The sequence below is a fragment of the Meleagris gallopavo genome, chromosome 1, assembly GCF_905368555.1.
Source record: "Meleagris gallopavo chromosome 1, MGAL_WU_HG_1.1, whole genome shotgun sequence".
Taxonomy (NCBI): domain Eukaryota; kingdom Metazoa; phylum Chordata; class Aves; order Galliformes; family Phasianidae; genus Meleagris; species Meleagris gallopavo.
Window position 1 is genome coordinate 186597416 of NC_139404.1, and position 21641 is coordinate 186619056.

Genomic DNA, 21641 nt, shown 5'->3' on the forward strand with positions numbered 1-21641 from the left:
CCTGACTATTGACAGAGGTTCCGTTCCCTATCAGTCAGCTGTTTCTTTCAGGAACAGAGATTGGGAAGCTGTGAAAAGCTTGCAACCATGTTCCTTCTTTTTTTTTTAAAAAAAGGGGGGGGAGAGGAGGGTTTAAAATGCTTCCAGAAAATGTAATCCTATTCCTTGTCTTTGCAACCACAATGAACAAATGTAAACTAGATATTTTATCCAGATTCTGTCCAAAAACATCAGCATTTCCATTTGTTTCTGATCAGGATTGTGAGCAGAACTCATTCTAGCCAATAGGTATGTTTTTGCAGATGGGGAAACCAGCATGGAGAGATCAAACTCTTGTTGAAATATCCCTCTCTGGCACCCAAAACAGACCATAGGAAGAGCAGTATTCCATGAAGGAGAATCAGACACTGCTTTCTGGATTTGTCAGACCATGAAGGCAGTAACCAGCATCAGTTTTGGACTGCAGGGTTCCTTATGTGTTTGAACACAGACTTAGCTACGCCTGACCTGGTAGACATCTACACACCTGAGATTTTGAGATAAGTAGGGAAGTACCTGAACTGCACCTAAGTCCCTGGTGGGACCCATTTGCTTGAACAGGTCAGACCACACCAAACACTAACACCACTAAGCCCTTTTCAGTGAAGAAACATGTGGAGGTGCTATCCCACTTCATACTTTGTGCCACCTTAGAGCTTTAAGGCAACAGCATTTACTGTGGCAATGGGAAATGTTAAACTGTGTGCCTGGGTCCTCTGTAAGGGCTGGAAGAGAGCTCCGCTGAGTTTAGCAAAGCCTCAGCCAAGCTCTGAAGTGTGTGTCCCACCTCCAGCTCTTCTGCTGAAGCTGGGCTGCTCTGAAGGAGCCAAAGTGCCAGAAGCAGAATAAGCAAGAAGTCTTTTCAGAGCACATTCATGCAGGAGCGTGGGATTTTTGTGTCTCTTCCAGGATTGCTAATGAATCTGTCCATGAGGAAGCACTGGGTAAAATATGGGCAGCCCTTTGTTAGTTTTCTCTGTTTCTTTAACCTTATACTCTTTTCTGCACACTGGTCCAAGTGGAGCAAGAGGAACACAGAGAATTGTACAGGATAGTGTTGTGGTAGGGTGTTACAACAGCTATGGGCTGAAACCAACTTTGATGGTTGGACTAGATGATCTTAATGGTCTTTTTACCTGAAGCTGAGCATAATAAAGAAACTTCCCTTTCCCAGATAAGTGTGCAGCTGCAAGCTACTTGACCAACCTTACTACCTTCCTTCCTTCCTTCTCTCTGTCTCTCCTTCCATAGGGGGCTTCCCCTGGGAAGTGCACTCAACACTGCTTTTAGCCAAAGACACGACCAGAGTCATCAGGAAGACGTGTAGCGTAGCTGGAAGTAGAAAGCAAGTTTCTCATCAGTCTCATTGTTAAACCTGTGGTTCGGTTAGAGGGATCTGCCCTGCTCAGTCAGAGATTACTGTCCTCTTTGTTGAGTCTTTGTGGAGTTTTGATCAGATGGATGTAAGCAATTAAAACATTACTTTAATATGCTTGTGTATCAGGTATCCACTAAAGCTTGCTTATAGTTTGTTTAGGTTTTTTTTTTAATTCAAAGATCCACAAATAACCAAGAAGCTGGTTTCCCCTGGGTGATACAAGCAGCACTGAAACTGTTCTGTGCTATATTTTCTGTTCTCCTGTATTTTTCAGCGTTACTTTGGAGATTTTTGGTGCAGCACATCTAACGCAGAAGAAATATTCTCTGTTTCACAAGCATATAAGTGCAGTGGAGATGTTTTTAGGCTTTTCTAAATGGTCAGAATTTTCACAGTCTTTAATGTAATTTGCATCAGCTTCTGGATGAACCTGTAGCAGTGCATGTGTTTGCTGCTTTCGCTATTCCCAATACAGCCATCTGGTCCCATTTGCATCCAGGGTGTGGTGAAGGAGTGAAGGCACACCCAGAAACAGATGGAGCCCACCCAAAAAGAGTCTTTCCCATCACTAACACTTCACATTGACTCAGAAGGAAAAACAAATAGGAAAATGTCCCAAAAATGGGGTAAATGTCTGAATCGTTGTTATGATCGTGAATTTCCCATGGCAGGGTTCGTTCAGCCTCTGGCCCAGCAGGTTTTTAGTCATTCTGGTTTTAATGGTCTTTTCACTGAATTTTCAATTACTTTTAGGAATTCTAAGTCCTACTGACAATGGACTGGCAACAAGACAACACCATTCTGCATGTAGGATTTCAAAATAATCCTTATTACATGGAGGTTGTCACTATTCCTGTGTGCATTACAACCCTGGAATTTGTCATGCACAGTACCACCCTGTAACTGAGTGGCTTTTCTGGCTGAAGGGCAAAATAGATGTAAAAAGCAGAATAGATGTTTCCTGTGTATTTTTAGTTTATCCTCAGGCTTATTCCTGAACTACGTAATGTAGTGTAATTCTGGTCTGCTACAAACCTTGGTTTAGGTTAAGGGAGAAAATAGCCTTGGGAGGTGCACATAATTTACGTTGAATAAGAGTGTGATTGTTCATTGTGAATCCCTCGTGCACAACTTAAAGTCCTTCCATGGCTTCTCCCTTTAATCATCTGAAATATGCAGGGCAAATATTTCTTTCAGTGTACACTGAAAGAAATCAGTATGCATCTTCCTGAAATAGAAAAGTGCAGCAAAAGGTTTATTCCATTCCTAAACAAGGAAATGCTTTGCTGTCCCAGCATTAAAGCAACACATCTGTATTATCCCCACCCAAAAAATGAAGTCCATCTGTTGAGGTAGCAACTAATGCCCCATTTTCTTATTTCCTAATACAGCACACGCATGTGTCTTCAGTTTAACATTAACTTTGCAGATCTTCAATTAAAAGCTTCTTTGCAGTCTTCTGCTTTGAAATCCAAGCTAGGCTTGAGCTGCCCACAGTCAATCTGATGTGAGCACTTTGAAGTGCTGGGACAGTGGTGGAAGTCTGTTGGGGTATTTGCAGCTTTTCTTCGCTATGGAACTGGACTGCAGTGTCATCCCGTTCTGGCTGTGTTTCTGAACTGCCCACTGAAGTGCCAGAACCCGGGGACAAAACTGACAAATAGAGTACTTAGACTAAAATTTATAAAGCTTAGTGACTTGCTTGATCCTTTACTTCCTAAGGCCCCAGTGCTGTACAGGGCAGGTTGAATAGGTCAGCTTTGGGCTTCTAATTTGGACCTTGGTAAGCATGCTTTTATTTTTATCTTTATTATTTTATCTTTTTCTTGTCACAAAGAAGTGATACAGTAATGAGAAAAACAGGAAGTTATGGAACAGAGATTCTTGAGGGGTAGCACATTGCACTATTGCTGAAATGCAAGAAATGGGCTGCATGAAGACTTAAATGGCAATCCCAGCTGGATGGCAAAAATATCTGGTGTTAAATATGTAGTGTTGGGATCCCTCAGCCCATGCTGCTTGCCCTTGCTGATGGCTTCTGTCTTGTAGCTTGGTGTACCAGAGACAAAGGGACCCAGATGTAATGAGTTTTACATTAGTTTTCTTGTGCTGGCTACTCCACTGCAAGTCTTCAAGAGTGGGCAGGCATAAATGTGTTACTTCACAGAGGCATTTCATAAGCACAGGCACTTTTGTGCACAGCTCTTTTTCGAGGCAAAAAAGAAAGTCAAAGCCAGATCTCTTTTGTGCAGCTGCTGGTTGTGCAGCAGGGACGCATGAAGAGCGATGTCTGTTGGGTTCTGCTGTGTGAGAGCTGAAGTGCTGGTGAGCAGAGCTGCTGCTCTCCCACACTGAGAGCAGTTACCCATCAGCCACATTATCTCCATCCCTAAATGAACAGCCCTGTATCACTAACAGCTAAGAAAGAATCATAGAATCACGAAGGTTGGAACAGGCCTCTAAAACCATCTAGTTCAACCCCAGCCCACCCTTACCATGCCTACTAACAATATTCCTCAGTGCCACATCTCCACAGTTCCTGAGCACCTCCAGGGATGGTTACTCTACTGTTTCCCTTGGCAGCCTGGGTCAATGCCTCACCACTCCCTCGGATAAGAAATGTTTCCTACTATCCAACCTAGACCTCCCCAGGCACAACTTAAGACCATTACTTCTCATCCTATAGACCATTACCTTTTGTCATATATATCATGTGGTGTTATGTAGAAGGAACAAATATCCACTGCACAATACAACTGCAAAATGGCATTGATGTGAAAATCATGGTGCTGGTTTTGTTGTTTGAGCCTTGACAACTCCATTCAGCAGTGTCTTTTGGTCCTCCCAGGCTATCGTGGTGACAGACGGAGAGAGAATTCTCGGTTTAGGAGATCTAGGAAGTTATGGTATGGGTATCCCGGTGGGGAAGCTGGCTTTGTACACCGCTTGTGGAGGAGTTCACCCACAGCAGTGTCTCCCTGTCCTGCTGGATGTTGGCACAGACAATGAGGTAAGACCTAGAGATTTTCATAAACCTGCTGGGGAGAGAAGGAATTGATTAATGCTCAGCTGAGGCCAGTTCCCTAAATGTGGAAGCAAAGCCAGAGACATCCACGATGAGATGATGGCTAGACCAGCACTGCAGGGAAGTGACCAGGTTGCATTGCTGTTTGATGCTCATGAAACTTTTGCTTTTATTGGAAACTGAAATGAACACTGAACAGCCTCATGGTCCCCTGGAGAGAAGAGCATTGCCTTTTGGAGCTGAAGGATCAGCTCCAGATTTATTCTTCTTGCGATAATTGTGAGAAAAAAGATACCCACGTCTGCACAGAGATGATGGTATTTGAGAAAACAGGGAATCCCTGCTGGGTGATTTGGGAATGATTAATTGCAGTGTTTTGTCAGCGTGCACACTTGGCTACACATGAGAGCCAGACAGGAGGACTGCATCTGTTTGCAGATTTTTTGCCTTCTGACTCTGGCTCAGAAAGTGCAACATTTTAGCGATGCCAGGATGGACATCAGTGAGGATAACTTTTTTAAAAGGAACATACTGTCAATATATGTGATGGCCAGGCTTTGTTCACTGATCGTACTTGTGCCTCACTGACCCTGAGGAAACAACACGTGTTTCTTGAGAGAAATAGAAATCTGAGGTGTAAAAGCTTTAAGCTTGTTATGAAGACAGATGCTACCATGATGCTAGCATGAGTGCCTGATATTTTCAGAAGTGCTCACTAGAATTTGAACAGAAAGACGGCAGATGACCACAGATGACATGTAAGTTGAGACTGACAGTTAGCTTTTTGATCTCAGTCTCAGGGCTGTTTTATCCCTCTGGCATAGTGATCTATCACAGACTGGTAGAACTTAGGATGTATTGCATCTCAGCCTGATCCACAGTCTTTCCTGAAAATTGGAATCTCTGTGTTTGGACCTTCTGAGTTTGGACTCTTCTCACTTTTTGGCAATCCCACTCCATAAAGGAGTGCACTTCAGCTTGATTCTTTCATCTCTTCTTCCCCCTCCTCCTGCCTCCTGCTTTGCACTCCACCAAGTGCTGCACACTCTGAGCTCCCCTCCAGAGGCACGTGGGTGTAAGTGCTTCCTTACCCATGGGAAGCTTCTGACCATACATATCAACCTGTTTCAATCGTAGCATCCACTGAGGGACACTACAATTCTAAATGACACCACTGATTTCTTAGGCATCTCCAGAAGTCAGCTGGTGTCAGAGAAAGGCACTGCCTGAATCACTCTCTTGGGCACTTTTATTCTGGCTAAGAACATACGAGTTTAGCTTGTATGTCCTGAATATTCTCTGTGGAAGCAGTTTTCACAGCTGAGATTAAAATATAGAAGTTACTGCTTTCCAGCAATATAATCAATGTATTTACTTGCAATAAAAGTAATTGAATTATTTCACAGTTTTCTTATAAACCCAGCCCAACCCAACCCTAACTACATTCTAGTAACATCCTGCCCCACAAATAAACTCATTTATCAGTGTAGAAATAGCCACCTCCTGTTGGCATTCATCCTGTTCTTCTCTGCCTACTGCTATACAGCAAGCCTGGGGCACCTCAGGAAGAACAGAGTAAGTACATCAGATATATTATGTTTTAGCAACAGTTCCCAGCTCATCTTTCTGACAGTCCATAATACTTTGTAGACTGTCAGCAAATCAGTCTTTTCAGAGCTTGGCCTTTCTCAGCTTGCTATTGGGGGAATTCTATACTCCATGAATAGTCCCATAGTCCTAAAAGAACAATCAGCAAAACCATGCAAATGGGTCTGCTCTGCTTTGTGACCCCGAAGAGTCAAGCATCAAACTCAGAGGAAAACCTCTCTCATCTTTCCTTCTAAGGAAACATCTGTGGCTATAAAAGTAGATCTAATTTTAGCCCACCTGCCAATATTTGGGGCCATATGGCTGCAGGACAATAGGTCTGCAATGGCTTGTCCCCTTCTCATATTAATGATTCAGTTCCTGAAATCAGAAGGGAAGTTGGGTTGTTTTGCAAGTGACTCACTGAGGTGTTGGCCCACCTGTGTCCTGTCACTGTTTGCCCCGTGATTTTCCCCAAAATATCTGTTATTTTCATGCTGAGTCAGTCCTTTTTAGATGGCTTGAGAATCCTCATTTACCACCTGGTGGATTGGTTTGGAGGCTTTTGTATTCGCGACAAGCACCAAAAAAATGAATGAATCTGTTGTGAAAGTCCCATGTGCCTTGACAACTGCTGACAGCTGGAGTGGAGTGCTAGCTGGGTGAGGAGCTTGGGCACACCTCAGCATCCCATCACAGGTTCTGGTCTGCTCTGGGCTAGCACGCAAAAGCTGTAGAATCTTAGAATTCTTAGAGTTGGAAGGGTCCTTTAAAGGTCATCCAGTCCAACTCCCCTGCAATGAACAGGAACATCCACAGCTTGATGAGTTTGCCCAGTCATTTTGGGTCAGTCATGACTTCAGATGATTTTCATTGCTCAAACTACTGTTTATGGTCACAACATCTTTCCCAGGAACCCCCAGTGCAAAATCAAGTGCTAACTTGACAGTAAAGACTCCTCTCACAAAGTCAGCTTTTTTCACTGGAAATGAGATACCTCAGCAAGGAGTCATGGTGGAGCTGCGAGGGGGATGCAGAGCTCCATTGCCCACTGCAGTTCAGAAGCATCACACCTCTCTGGCTTTATTCCCACAAAAAGTCAGTTGGTAGCACCGCTAACTTCTTACACTTCCTGCTCACAAAAAGCTACGTGGTCTGGTCTTCACTGCCAAGTGAGTAAAACGGTAATTTGACCACAACAGGCAGACTTTCTTAGGTAGGCTGGGCCATAAATCTCCACCCAGCTGTGGATGAGATGCTGTCAACAGGATTGCTTTGTGTCCTAGGCTCTGCTGAGTGATCCACTCTATATTGGACTGAAACACAAGAGGGTCCGTGGGAAACAATACGACGAACTGATTGATGAGTTTATGCAGGCGGTTACCAACAAGTAAGTGGTGTTACATACATGGCTGCTCTGAGCTGCTTCCATTTAAGAACAAATGTTGCAACTCTTGAAATAAACATTAGCGTGATGGATGGTTGCAGGCAAAGAAGGGTCATTTAAATGCAGGTCTCCTGGGTGGCCTACAAATGACTCTTTGTGCTTGAGCACTCTGCATCAAAATTATTTATGTCTTCAGAGAACTGAAATGGGACTGACTATTTATAACCATTTCCTGTCCATATAGGCTGGAGGTGTCAAACATATGCCCCGTGGGCTGTATCTGGTCTCCATCATGCATTTATGAGACTCGTTCAGCATAAGCAGAATCTAAACTTCACTTTGTTTATGTTTTGTACAGGAAGTTTCTAGCTCTCACCGTTATGGGGGAGAACTAATTGGAAATGGCGTGCTGCTGAGTGTGATGGTATCTGTGAGAGCTGCAAGCAGCCTGTCTGTCACTTAGCAAAAACAGCAGCTTCCCTGATGACATGATGAGGCCACGTTTTGAGCATTGCCTTTTTCATGGTGGGACAGACTGCATGCATGTTTCCATTCCTCTCGTATCACAGGGATGTGAGGTCTCTGCTGTACCAGGGAGTCTGATGTGAAAGGAGCAGAGCCACTTCTCAGTGCTGTGTGTGCACCTCTGGCACTGCACTGATTCTCCCTTCTGGAAAAAGGGAAAACACATTAAAATCTGCATGACTTTGTGGAGAGGTTACCGTAAGGAAGAAAGTGAGAACTGCTCTTTAAAAAAGAAAATAATAACTGGAAAGCCCCAAGCTCCCGAGCAGCTTCTGCCCTTCCTAAAGCAGCAGAGAACACTGGTCAGGAGTGGCAGAGAGCTGTATCTGTGCTTAATTCATGGGCTGCTGCTCATCTGCATATTGTAGGTGTGTTGTAGGGTCTTTCCTTCACAGCCAAAGGAGCTATGTTTGATCTTCCCTCGTTCTGTCTTTCCAGCTGGCAGCATGTGTGCATTCCTGTATAAATGCAAGGGAGTGGGTGATACATGTGTCATCAGCACTCAGGTCATCAAGTGTCCCTTGAGGTAGGAGGCAGAATGCCCAGTGTCTAATGGCAGCCTCTTCCCATCCACTGAGAAGCACGTCTTCACATACGATCTCACCGCCCATCTGGAGGGATGTAGGAAACAGGGGCTGCAGTGCTGAGGACCGTCAGCCACAGCTAATGAACCAAATTTTGAGAGATTAATGCATCATGGAGAATTTTGGCATCATGATGTCATCGCTCCTTGCAGCATTATGCTGCACAGTGGGCACGTGCAGTGCTGCAGTTAGGATGGGAGAATCTATGATTCTGTGATGTCTGCTGCTCAGCATCATGATGTAGACATGCCCTATATGACAGCAGGCCAGTACATCACCCCTCCCAGCTGCAGGTAACCACAAACTGTGCAAAATTGCTTCTCCTCAGCCTGCGCTACAGCTGTGAATGTAAACACAGCCATACAGCCCTGCCTGCTGCATTCAAGAATACCTGAGGATGACTGCAGCAAAGAGTCTGTTGTGCCTGTACCACACATCGATGATACCACACGCAAGTTCAGTTGTTTGGGGATCCAATTATGTCTTTCCTCCTCTTTTGGATTGCCACAAACCTCTTGCAATCTGGAAGTCTCCTTTGCAGCTTGGTGTTCGTGAAGAAACTTCTGTTTTCTGAGGGTACTTCTTCTCACAGAAACCATTTGTCAGTTCCTTTGCAGGAGTGCCGCCCACACCGCCAAATCACTGCCGGCTCAAGGGACGTTTGTCACTGACATGGAATGTGTCCAAGCCCATAACAAAGCCAGGGGATTGAAGATTTACTGTCCTAATGGAATAATAATATTAAGCAGATGTCAAATTTCTAGAGCTGGAGACCACTACAGTCAGCAGAAAGAGCTCCTAGTCTCATTACAGCCACTTTATAAGGAAACCAGGAATGTGTCAGAGGCTTCAGAATTAGCACTTACAGTATATTGAAATAAAGTTTGGCTTCTGGGCAATTTTAGAAAGAAAAGCCCTTTCTGAAACACCTGGATAAATTGTTGCATGGTGCCTAAATCTCCATTCATTACTGTTTCACGTAAAATACATAAAATGACTGGGCTCTCTAATAACAGCTCCAAATTGTGCGTTTTGACCCTCTTGGGAGGCAAGCACAAGCAAACTTTGCCCATTGAGCCTGCCCTCTGACTGAATGAAACAGTGTGGCAAGTTGTGGATCTCTCGCAGTGACTAATAGGCTTTGTAGGAGAATATGCACTACTTCTGTTTTCTGATTCTCAGTTACCATGGTGAAGGGTAAGGCAGTTAAGGCAGTCTCATTCTTGAACAGACACATTTTTGTAGGATGGAATAGCTGTTCACCCATAGTGTCCAAGGATTACATCAGAGTAACCCGCAGAATTTCTGAGGCCGACATATCTGAGGTTCAACAAATCCAAGTGCAAGGTCTTGCACCTGAGTTGCAGCAACTCCCAGTTCAGTACAAACTAGGGGATGTAAGGATGGAGCACTGCCAAAAAGGCCTTGGAGGTACTGGTGGATAGGAAGCTGGACATGAGCCAGCACTGTGCCCTCACAGTCCAGAAAGCCAACCATATCCTGTGCTGTATCAAAAGCAGTGTGGCCAGCAGGCCGAGGGAGGTGAAGTTTTTTACACTAAGTATGGTTATGCACTGGCACCAGGTTGCCCAGAGAGGTGGTGGATGCCCCATCCCTGGAGACACTCAAGGTCAGGCTTGATGGGACTCTGAGCGTCTGATGGAGCTGCAGGTGTCCCTGTTCATTGCATGGGGTTGGACTAGATGGCCTTTAAGGTCCCTTCCAACTCAAACAGTATTATGATTCTATGATGAGCAATTTAAGGTTGAAATCAATTCTCTATGGGAGATACTGCTGTGCTGGGGCTTATTCCAGTCACTCCTGTAGTTCCATCATATATGAGCAGTGCAGCTTGGTGGCTCCAAGTGGCGGGAGGTGGTGATGGACATCCTGTCCCCAGTTCCTGGCTCCATTTTGGATGCTGGCCTCGGCTGCGTGCTGATGGATGCTGAGCACGTAGCCAGAGGCTGAGACACCACGCTCCAGAAGCCTCATTAAACTGTCTTAACTTCACTCCTGTTTCCTTTCCCATCAGTGCTCATTAACAAGGTGACCGGCAAGACAGAAGCTTTCTCTTTTATCAGCCTCTGCCATATGGCCAGCACAGAAGACATCAGGAGATCAGATGCTCAGCTTCTCAAAATGGGAGGAGAGTGAAAATAGCTCTGCTGAGTTTGTTTTTCTTTGGCTTGTTTTTTTTTTTTATACCTGATTTTTTTTATCCAGTTGCTCTCCAGTAGCTTTCCTCACAAACACACTCTCAGGTCAGTTGTGCTCTCCAACAGGCAGAGTGTGCTCAACAACAGACCACCTCTGTTTGAGCAGTTCTCCAGTACCCTGCATCACAAATTCACCAGCACCTTTCAGAAACAAAATCACCTGTTCCCTTATGTTATTTATTCAGGTGCTGTAGTTAACTTGGTTAACTGAAAGACTGAAGTCTGTAGGCACCAGTAGCCTTCACAAAGCCCTTGTGTAACACTGACTGCACCTGACATCCCTCAGCAGACGTGTGTCTGCCAGGAGACCCGCACCCTGTCCACAAGAAGCCTTGTGCCTCCAGCTGCAGCCTTTTTGCAGACCTGGTGCAAGGACCACAAAATCGTTTTGCATAAAAGCACAGGACTGGCATGGCATCTTTAGTGCTGCTCTTAGTGCTAGGAAGCTGTGAGACATGCTCTACAAAGGGTGGGTTAGTTCTGGGTTGTTTTTTTTTTTGTTTTGTTATGTTGAGGTTTTTTTTTGCATTAAGGACTATAATGAATGTTAACTTTGATTTTTCAAGAGTTTTTTTCCATGAGCTTTGTGATTGAGCTTGCCACGGCCTTGCTCCATATTCTACATCTAACAGTAGCTGATAGCAGGTGCCCAGGGATACAGCTAAGAGCAGGCATGCATGCCATGGTACATCCTTGGCATACTCCCCAGCTTCCAGTAATCTGAGATCCAGGACATTCAGGGATTTCCTGTTATCTTCGTGCTTCAAGGGTCACTTCCATTGATTTAGCACTCAAATCCACAGCAGGCTCTGTGCCTCAGGGCATGCTGGCTGTCTTTACGTTGGTGGAAAAAACCTAGTGAGATTCCTACCTAATGTTAGAAATATTGTACAGCCTAAGAAGATAGTTCCTGTTGGGTTTGTGATGCAGCTCCCTGGAGCGGAATTTCTAAACCCAGGACTTAGGGCTCTAAACATTATATTGGCTGCAACTGGCCTAATTTTGCCAAATTGCCATCTGTTGGCTCATGTTCTAGCATAAAATCAACCACATTTTTGTTTCACAGTGATAACTGTCGTTACTGCTTCATCTGCTGTAACAATCATGGCTTCATAATGTGGATCCAGCTTAATGACCTCTTAATGTGGTCCAGCTTTCACTGTGCTGTAATTAACCTGACAGTCTACAAACCTGACTCATGTTGTTTCCATTTCAACATAAAATAGCAGATAAGATTGTGTTTTCTAACTTATCTCTTCATCTTTACTTTGAGTGATATAACTTGTGCTGTAAAATAACATCACAATATTGGCTGAGATTTTCAGAACCAGAAGATCAACTTTTATTTTAATTCACCAAAATTTTAGTTTTCATTTTAATGTTTTAAATGGAAGAACTTCTCTTCATCTCAGCTATGTGGAAATGTTAAAGTGAAAGGCTTTTTTTTTAATGTTAAATGTACTATCTATGGTTTGCATACCACAGGCAGACAAACTCCGCCTGAATCAGCAGCACACTGCCGGCCCTCTGCCTCTAAGTAATAAACCTATCTCTCTGTTGTCTCTACCTATCTGGGTTTCCTCTTCCTGGCCAGAAACACACGCAGATATGCAAACACTACAGTCCTGAAGTGATGTTTCCCAGACATGAATGACACTAGAAAACGCTGAGCCTTCTGGGACATGTTTATAGTTTTGTCTACCCTGTTATTACAAAGAACCCACAGCACTGCTGCCATTTGAAGACTCATAGTGAAGGAATAGCGAGAATGATCATGGTCTTTGCACCATTTTGCGTGGGATGAATAATACTTTTTTTCCTTCTAAGCCTCTTAGCTTGGCACCAGTGTTTGTTTATATAGGACTGCTGTTGCGATCTCTTATTCTTATGTAGATAAATGCATATCTGGTTCTGTCAAGGTCAACCATGGAATTATATGGGATAGAAGTCTAGTCTTCTACCATTCTATTCATGAAAACTCATTTTCCAAAGACCATATGGAAATGACTTTCCTTTCCTCTCTCTGGATGCCCCCATTTCTACCCACCTGGGCATGCTCATGGCAGCCCCTGTAACACTGCAGAGGTGCAGCAGTGCTTCTTATTAATGCACAAGGACAGTCACAGAATCATAGAATCATTAAGGTTGGAGAGACCTCTAAGATCATCTAGTCCAACCTTCCACCTACCACCAATGTTGCCCATCTGGGGTGCCCAGGGAGGTGTTGGAGTCACCATCTCTGGAGATTCTCAAGGAAACATGGCACTGAGGGACATGGATTAGTGGGCATGATGGTAACAGCTCAGTGGTTGGGCTAGATGATCTTAGTGGTCTTTCCAGCCTTCATGATTCTGTGATTCTATGATTACTTCCCAAGCTTGATTTTCTTATGATGATGGGCTCTTTTACAGACAATTTGAGTTTTCTTGGAAATCAGAACTTTGGTTGCTGGTATATCAAGCAGCAGTAATACAGTGTCAAAAACCAGGGCAAAGATACTTTGAGCTCACTTCTGCCTAGTTTTATATAAGACTGTGAGTAGCAGTTGTACTGCATCGAAGCCTTATGTCATGAATGAGTGAAAGCAATGCTATAAAATCATAAGTTTAGACACGGACTGGAACATCCTTCCTTGTGATTCTTCTTTGAAATAACTTTATATGTGTGTATACAGATACGTGTTGGAATGTCTTATACCCCCTGTTCACAATGAACAAAAATGCCCTTTTCATACTGGTTGGCAAAGGTGCTGCACAGGTCGTCAGGCCACCCTTGAAGCTGTGACTTGAGCAAGTCAGTCAAATGCTTCTCAAACTGCAACTGGTGCAGTCTCACAATTTTTTCCTCTGTGTCCTCACGGCTTAGACTGAGGCTGGATGAACTCGAAGAGGTACATACACACAGGGATGAAAGAAACAAGTTGCATAATGAGATTGTTCAGGCAATCCCTTGAATAATGAAGCTAAAAGTAAGCTAAAAATAAGGTCTTCAGGAAAACATCTGCCTCCCACCTCTGGGATTCGTGTTTTCTTGTTTCCATGCTTTGTGTTCATCCAGAAGAGATGTGTGTCATCCACTACAGGGGCTACAGATTTTACTAACAGATCTTTTGAGTTAGCATAGCTCAGAGATTCAGCAGGTGGATTGTAGCAGTACCAGAACAGTGCAGTGATAAACAATAGCATGAATCCTGTGCTTGTGTTCAGGAAATAGAATAATTTCCTAATAAGCAGTTTCAGATGGTAATTTTTACAATAAACTTGTATCACTGTATGTGCTTAGCTCCTAGATTCATCCTTTGTTAGGATGACAATCTCTTACCATAGTTTTGATCAATAGTATACTATTGCATCAAAAATCCAGTTTTGTGCAAAATCTACTTGGCGAGGTCTGGAGAGCCAACGGAAATTAATGTGTGGGGCCATTCTATAAACCGTTTCTCAGTGAGGCTGTTTTCACAGGAAGGTTTTTGCAAGGTGTGTGTGAGGAAGCCTGAATTTAGATCACAGTCATCTATGGCACAAAACCCAAAAAAATGCAAACAAATTAGACAGCAACGTAATCTTTACTGTGAAAGACTTAAGATGATGATGACGATTATTATTATTTTAACGAGGAAGAACTGATGAAGTATATCTTCTTTCCAATTCTAAAACACAGCTAAATGAATTCCAGGGAGGGCAGAGAACAAGTCCACACATGGTGCTCTGGCAGCCAACAGTGAAGCTGGAGACACAGTAAATGAAATAAATAATGACTTTGTAATGTTACCAGATTCGTTACTGACACTATTGTGGCTGTGACAGAGTGAGGACAGAAGTGAGGAACTGTTTTTAGATAGGAATTAGACTGAGTGCTTTATCTGACAGAGTTGTAACTCCTAAGGTCTCATTTTTGCTGAAAAATGCATGGGAAAGGGGACTTAAGACATCAACTTGGATAACATGTAGTGTCCATAAAACACTTTGTTGTTATAGTATCTCTTGATTTACCCCCACTATGTCTTAATTCTTTCATGTCAGAGAGGTGCAGAAATTAACTGCCCATGCTTCCCTTACCACAGTTCAAAAAGATAAGGGTTACTCCTGCTAAGTGGAGTGCTTCAGTTCCAGAAGGAAATGTAGGACTGCAGAGATCCCAAGGGATCTGCATGCAGGAACAGATTTGAATCCACAATCAGGAGGTCAAAAACCAAACGGAGAAAAAGAGCTGGGAGATGGAATAAAGAGTATTGGAGAGGGCACTAGTTGTATTCCATGTATGTTGTCAGTCTGACAACCTGATATTGGAGTTTTTCTTTCACATAAAGTGTGTTTGAATACTAATGTTCAGAATGCCAAGACAAAGTGATGTGGTAGAGGGGATGAGTCACTGGGAGTCAGGACTTGGAGGGAAATGACAATTTTTCAAGTGAATCACAATAATTTTACAAAGGTTCATCAGTTTCCATTTTAAGAATGTGGCAGCAGGTCACATACTGGCTGATATAGTTCATTCCACCCCAAAGTGCTTCCATGTACCCTGACAGGGCACCATGTGGATATCCATACACATAAGATACAGCAGAGCAATTTCTTTAGAGATAAAGAAAGTAGTGACAGGCTTTGAAGGAAACCAAAGCATTGCAGTACAAAGTGTGATAAGCCAATGACCTAAGTTTTATGGTCTTTCAAACCAGCAGTGGTGATTAGATAACACGGTGAGGGTTATATCTCCTAATGTAGGTGTTTAATAAAGTTAGACATCTAAATTTAAGGTGGTCATTTTAGAATGTATTCACACAGACTGTGGAAAAAGAAACATCTCTAGAATTGTTATCAGCTCCTACAACTTGCTACTGGATGTGCCTCTTTCTCTCCTTTGAGACGTTATCTAGCTGAGCATTACTCAGCCAACTTTTAGCTATGTAAAGGTAGTGAAGAAAATCCACTCTGCACTGCTTTTTCTTGGCTGGATTCCTGTACAAGCAGCAGCTCTCTGACCACCCTTTCCCTTCGTAGTAACAACTATTCTCCACCTTATCTCCCAAGCTGGATGTTTTTATAGCATCAGTGCCTATTAAAGCACTTCTGTCCCTCATTCCTAAATTAGCTACGATTTACTTTTGGATGCTACTCAAGTACTACTGGTAGAGTGTTCTAAATTCCTGTGGGATGAGGCAGGTTACACAAGCCTAGAGTTGCTGTGCCATGAAGAACAGACAGTAGAACTGACTCACCGTGTTGCTACTTGGGAGGATGTTATTGCAAATGGCTCCAACAGTTGTTTTGTTCGTGCTCCTTGCTAAATTTGTCTTTAGGCTGAACAGGTCATCCTAGAGAGGAGCATTGCACACAGCCACCAAGTGCTGTTAGGAAAGAGCAGTAAGAATGAACCATTGGTTTTGAAGACAAAACTCAGTAACTTCATGTTTAACTTCAGTGACCCAGAGCAGCACAATTTCTTTAAAATCCTCTCAAAACCCAAGAAAGATGAGTAGTCCCTGAGGACCTGAATTTGAACATGATCCCAAAGTTTTCAACCATGATTCAACTGGGCGCATTTCATATAAAGTATCAGGTCTTGGAGTCTTGCCATGATCAACTTGTAATTTTTATCAATGAAAACTTGAGTTCTCACATGACAAAACAAGGCTCAGAAATGTGGTTTGCACTTTAAGAGGTTCAGTGGCAGAGAAAAAGAAAATAATCTTCAAAAAATATCTCAATGAAAAGCTTTTGCTTTCCAGCACAAGTCCCATCATACTGAGAGGCACAAAGAGAAACGTTTATGGGTCACCATGCTTTCCTGGTGTTCTGCTTAATCAAAACAATGAAATACAAAATAGATAGAACTCAGAGTGTTGCCTCATGCTGCAGAGCAGGTATAGGAAATAAGAACCGCATTCTCTACTCAAATCTGAAAGTAATATTGAGATTAATACCCTTATAAAAATGACTCTAGTCAAGGCAACCCACTCACCTCCCCTTAGGCTGCTCACAGGCACATTCATGTTGGCTGAGGTCACTGATTTTATTCATCAAGTCCAATTTTTTAATATTTCCTCAATGTAATAAGACATTAGAGAAGTAGTTTCTATAGCAACAGAAGTTGCTTAAAGATTTGCTAATGCTTTGCTGTGAGATGGCTGCAGATGTTCTAAATGGTTGGTCTCCTCACTGTTACCATCCACTAGAAAACTGATTTTCTGAGGTCCTTTTTGTATTGTTTCTTTGCACAAAATCCCTGGATATTCAAAGCGTTCATTTTGAGTTCCAAGACTTTATGGAGAGAAAGAGAGTTGGGAATCTTCATGCATTGCTCTTCAGAGTGTTGCTTAGTATCTCAGAAGAAATTTTGCTACTGGATGACTCCTTGATAGCTTCCAGAATCTGCAGTGAGAAGGCTTAAATTGCATAAGCAGTCTGTTCCTCAGATATTCTCAGTGTAACTGGTAGTTAGCAGGAGACTGCGAGCAATTAAAGAGTATCTTATGAAAATTTTCAATAGGCACCATTTAATATTTCTCCTTCCAGGTAACAGCCATAGGACGAGGGGATGACCTTCAGTTGCATCAGGGGAGGTTCAGGTTGGATAGTAGGAAACATCTCTTCTCAGAGTGGTGAGGCATTGGCACAGACTGCCCAGGGTGGGGGTGGTCACCATATCAGGAGGAGTTCAAGAACCGTGGAGGTGTGGCACTGAGGAACACGGTTAGTGGGCATGGTGGGGATGGGCTGACAGTTGGACTAGAGGATTTGAGAGGTCTTTTCCAACCTCAGTGATTCCATGACTGTATGATTTTGAGTGTGTAACACAGTCTGTCATAGGGTGCAGGAAAGAATTTGTGCTGTTCAGAGTCATAAAACCAATTGGAGCTGTTGAGCAGATCCTTTGCAAAATGGCACAAAGCCTAGGATTTTTCCATCCTAACATATGGCAAGTTGGAATTTCCCCATCTTAGTGTCTAGATCCTGTTGATTTACAAAGCTTGTTGGTGCCCTGGAAAATCCAAGCTTAAATCTATGTATCCAGGGTGGGAGGAGGGGTGTAACCACAACAGGGACATTGCACAGGTCTCTCTCTTGCTCATTCCAGCAAGACAAGAAGTTGCTGTCTTGCTGGCCAGTATGACTAGTCGTGTTTGTCCATCTGCCCAGAAAAGTTTCACTGCACTCTGACATTGCAGAGTGTGGAGTAAATGTATCTCCAAAAGTAAGATCTCACAATAATCACAGACCCATCTCAAAAGCAATTTTTAACCCTTCTGTGCTGTATCTCTTTCAGAAGAGGGGAGACCATATACTGAGCATGGCAGCCCATCTCTGGTGGTACCCAGGTGCTAGGATGATCCCCAGACTGCACAAGAGATAAGTTGAAGTTAGCCTTGGTCACGGTATTTCACGTTAACTAGGAAGAAAGCACCTGCTCTGGCATGATCATAGAATGATAGAATGGCCTGGGTTGAAAAGGACCACAATGATCATCCAGTTTCAACCCCCTGCTATGTGCAGGATCACCAACCACCAGACCAGGCTGCCTAGAGCCTTGAATGCTTCCAGGGATGGGGCATCCACAACCTCCTTAGGTAACCTGTTCCAGTGTGTTACCACCTCTGAGTGAAAAACTTCTTTCTAATATCTAACCTAAATGATCTGCCTTGTAGATATTAACTAGAGTGAGGTGTTGAGTTTGAATAGGACGTTTGTAAGGTGATGCTGCCTCTGCACTGCTGTCAGTCCCAGAGAGACTCAGGGCCCCAGTAGAGCGCAGCTATTGAAAGCTCTTCTGCAGGACTGCAGCCTGAGGGTTGCTAATAGGTGTGTTGCTCCTTCCCTCTGATCATCCAGTGCTTCTGTAGGAACTGATTATTTATGGCCCAGTTGGATTTTATTAGCAAAGCTTTCATGCAACGTAGTGTCACGCAAGTGCTGGAAGTATGTAGGTAAGGAGCAGTCTGAGTATTTCCCAATTTCCCAGTTTTTAGAGATTACACACTTGCTCTGCTATTACTGGATAATTATGGCTGGTTTGCAGTAATTTCCTGCCTTTGGTCTATACGGATCACTAGCTCTCATTGCATGCTGGTTTGCAGTGAAGGCAAATGTGTTTCCAAAGCACAAAAACGTGACTGTGAAATCATACAACAATGTGCTCAGTTCCATGTAATCTTACAAGCAAGTTTTCTCATCTTTTCGTCATCTGCAGGTTAAGTGGGCACTTGGCTGTTTGTGCAGTGAAATTTGCTCTATTGCAGCATGGCAAAAAAGCATCTCCTATACTTTGAGAAGATCATTGCTAAATATACCAAAAGTATTTTCAAAAATACCAAAATATAATAAAGGAGAGCCATATAGGAAAAAAGGAGACAAACCCTTTAGCAGAGTCTGTTGTGATAGGACAAGGGAAAATGATTTCAAACGTAAAGAGGGGAGATATAGATTGGAAGAAGTCTTTTACAGTGAGGGTGGTGAGGCACTGGCACAGGTTGCACAGAGAGGTGATGATGCCCCATCCCTGGAGACACTCAAGGTCAGGCTGGACGGGTCTCTGAGCACCTGATGGAGCTGTAGGTATCCCTGTTCACTGCAGGGGGTTGGACCAGATGGCCTCTAATGGTCTCTTCCAACTCAAGTGATTCTATGATTCTATGATACCACTGAAAATTTGTTATAACGATAGTCCAAAAATGTGTACAACATGTACACATATATACAAACATATATATGGATATAATAAGAAGCCCCTCGTGTCCCTTGAGTAGGCAAATTATGAATACAACTAGTAGTTAGAGATTCTGTATTTCTAAGTGTGTGCAAGTTGGAAAGGATGTGATCCTGTTTGATGTTACCATGGTACATTTCTACTGTTACACTTTCATCTCAGCGCTTGAGTCTCTACTAGTGGCATTATCCCAGTAAAAGGTGTATATATTATTCTAGGTTGTGGAAATATCTTCATGCATTTTTAATAACCCCTTATCTTGCAGGTACGGTATGAATTGCCTAATCCAGTTTGAAGACTTTGCCAATGCTAACGCATTTCGTCTCCTCAACAAGTACCGCAACAGATACTGTACGTTCAATGATGATATTCAGGGTGAGTACAGTAGAAAAGTGCAAACTTCACCTTCTTATGAGGAAAGTGATGAAGATCACAGGAGTGTTTGTTACACATTACTCAGATGTGTGATAAGTTTTAGCATTTACACACAAGCATTAAAAAAAAAAAGACAAAACCACAGCTGGTTAAGTTGAAAAATGAGTCTCCATTGCTTTTGATAATTTAGTTGTTCTCTGCAGCTATGTTGTTCTCTGGGGAAAATGGATCATGTGCTTCAGGTTGTTAAGATAACTTCAAGAGTCCCATTAATTTTCTTATAATCTATCTAAAACAATACTGACATTCTAGCGGTTACACAAGCCTTCCAGTTTCCAGGTGGTCATTAGCTGATCCTGGCAACGTTCCTCTATTGTTATCCTCCCCATTACGTGCAGAAATGATAAGGTAAAACCAGTTTCTTTCCTGACTGTGGATGCTAATGCTAATGCCGGGGTAATCTGAGAGCATCCCTAGAGTGGTTAACACTGCTCTATCAGCACCAAAGAGCAACGACACCATCACAGCTGGGGTTAGAAGCAGCATCTCTCCCAGGCCAGGGGAGGCTCAGCTGTCAGCAGAATTGCTGAAGTGTGCAGAGACATGCAGGTGATTCATTGGTGGCATTCCTGCCTGTGCTCACTTTGCTTTAAACCACTGGAAGTTGTGTTTGCCCATCCAACAGAGACAGCATCTCCCAAGTGACTAGAAATAACCAGTTCTTCTGGGAGTGAGACTTGGATTGTGGGAATATGGTGTGGTGGGGTGTGTGTTCCCATTCAAAAACACTTTCATGAAGAGGGTTTAGAAGCAGAGTTTAAGCATTTCATAGAAGGTGAGGCATATATTCCTGTACAAGCAGATTTGCTAGTTTTTCTTGCTACCCAGAAAGGCTTTCAGTGGACAGAGAAGCACTGAAAAAACAGAATACAGGGCATACATTTTTGAATGGAAGTTTTGAATGGAAGTGCCAGGAACTCAAACTTTCCAGGAGATGAACAGAGGAGCCCCAGAATATGAAGCAGACAGTGCAAAAGCTTATTTTGCATTAGTTGCTCTCTATGTGGGTGAAAGGGAACTCATCACTTAAAAGAAGCCAGGTGATGAGGCAGATCTGTGGGGCTGGATGTAGGTTTCTTGAGGGGACAGTAGGATTTTACATCTTACTAAAGCCCCTTGTGTTCTCAGATAAAGCATCTAGCTGGCACTGGTTTCACAGTAGTAGGTATGGAAAGAAATCTTTCTGATCCTTTGAGCTGACAAACGAGGAGTCAGGGGAAGCAAGGCACTGCTTGAGGCTTTTTTATTGAGCTGTCAGAAAGAAAAGGGAACACTGAGGCATGGTCAGGAATGAGTTTTGGGGGACCTTTAGGAAGGTAATACAACTTGGATCTGCTCAGTTAACTCTGCCTTGGAGTCATGTCAGACATTAATGGACTTGAATTTGGGATGAGTCTGTTTCACCCACACTAATATACCCCTCTGTATCCTTAGCTGATAAGAGAAAGTCAGCCAGTGCCCTTCTGTCTCTTACACCCTCCTGTTCTTTGTTTTTCCTTCAGGCTCTCTCTTTTCTAACATGTTGGTGTTTCATGACTTGTCAACTGAAAAAAAAAAAAAAAGTAAAAAAAGTGGGAGACTTCAATGCAAACTGTGCTTTAAATGATTAATGAGAATTATGCAAAGCCTTGCATTTATTTTGCTCAAGTCAGACAGGAGCAGACCTCCTGAAGCCTGAATAATCCCAGCTTCTGAGCTGGCACTGTATATTTTGACTTAAAAACATCTCTTAGGCACAAGCAATGCAAAGTAAATCAGG

General features: G+C 43.1%; 1 protein-coding gene across 2 annotated transcripts in view; it reads left to right on the forward strand.

Annotated features, from left to right (window-relative positions):
- The window catches only part of ME3 (malic enzyme 3), a 114127-nt gene that overhangs the window by 80186 nt on the left and 12300 nt on the right, over nt 1-21641 (forward strand). For both annotated transcript variants that reach the window (XM_085216414.1, XM_085216413.1), the window contains 3 exons: nt 4266-4427; nt 7316-7419; nt 19713-19822. In XM_085216414.1, the coding sequence (XP_085072540.1) occupies nt 4266-4427; nt 7316-7419; nt 19713-19822 (376 nt within the window). The remainder of the gene's footprint in view (nt 1-4265; nt 4428-7315; nt 7420-19712; nt 19823-21641) is intronic.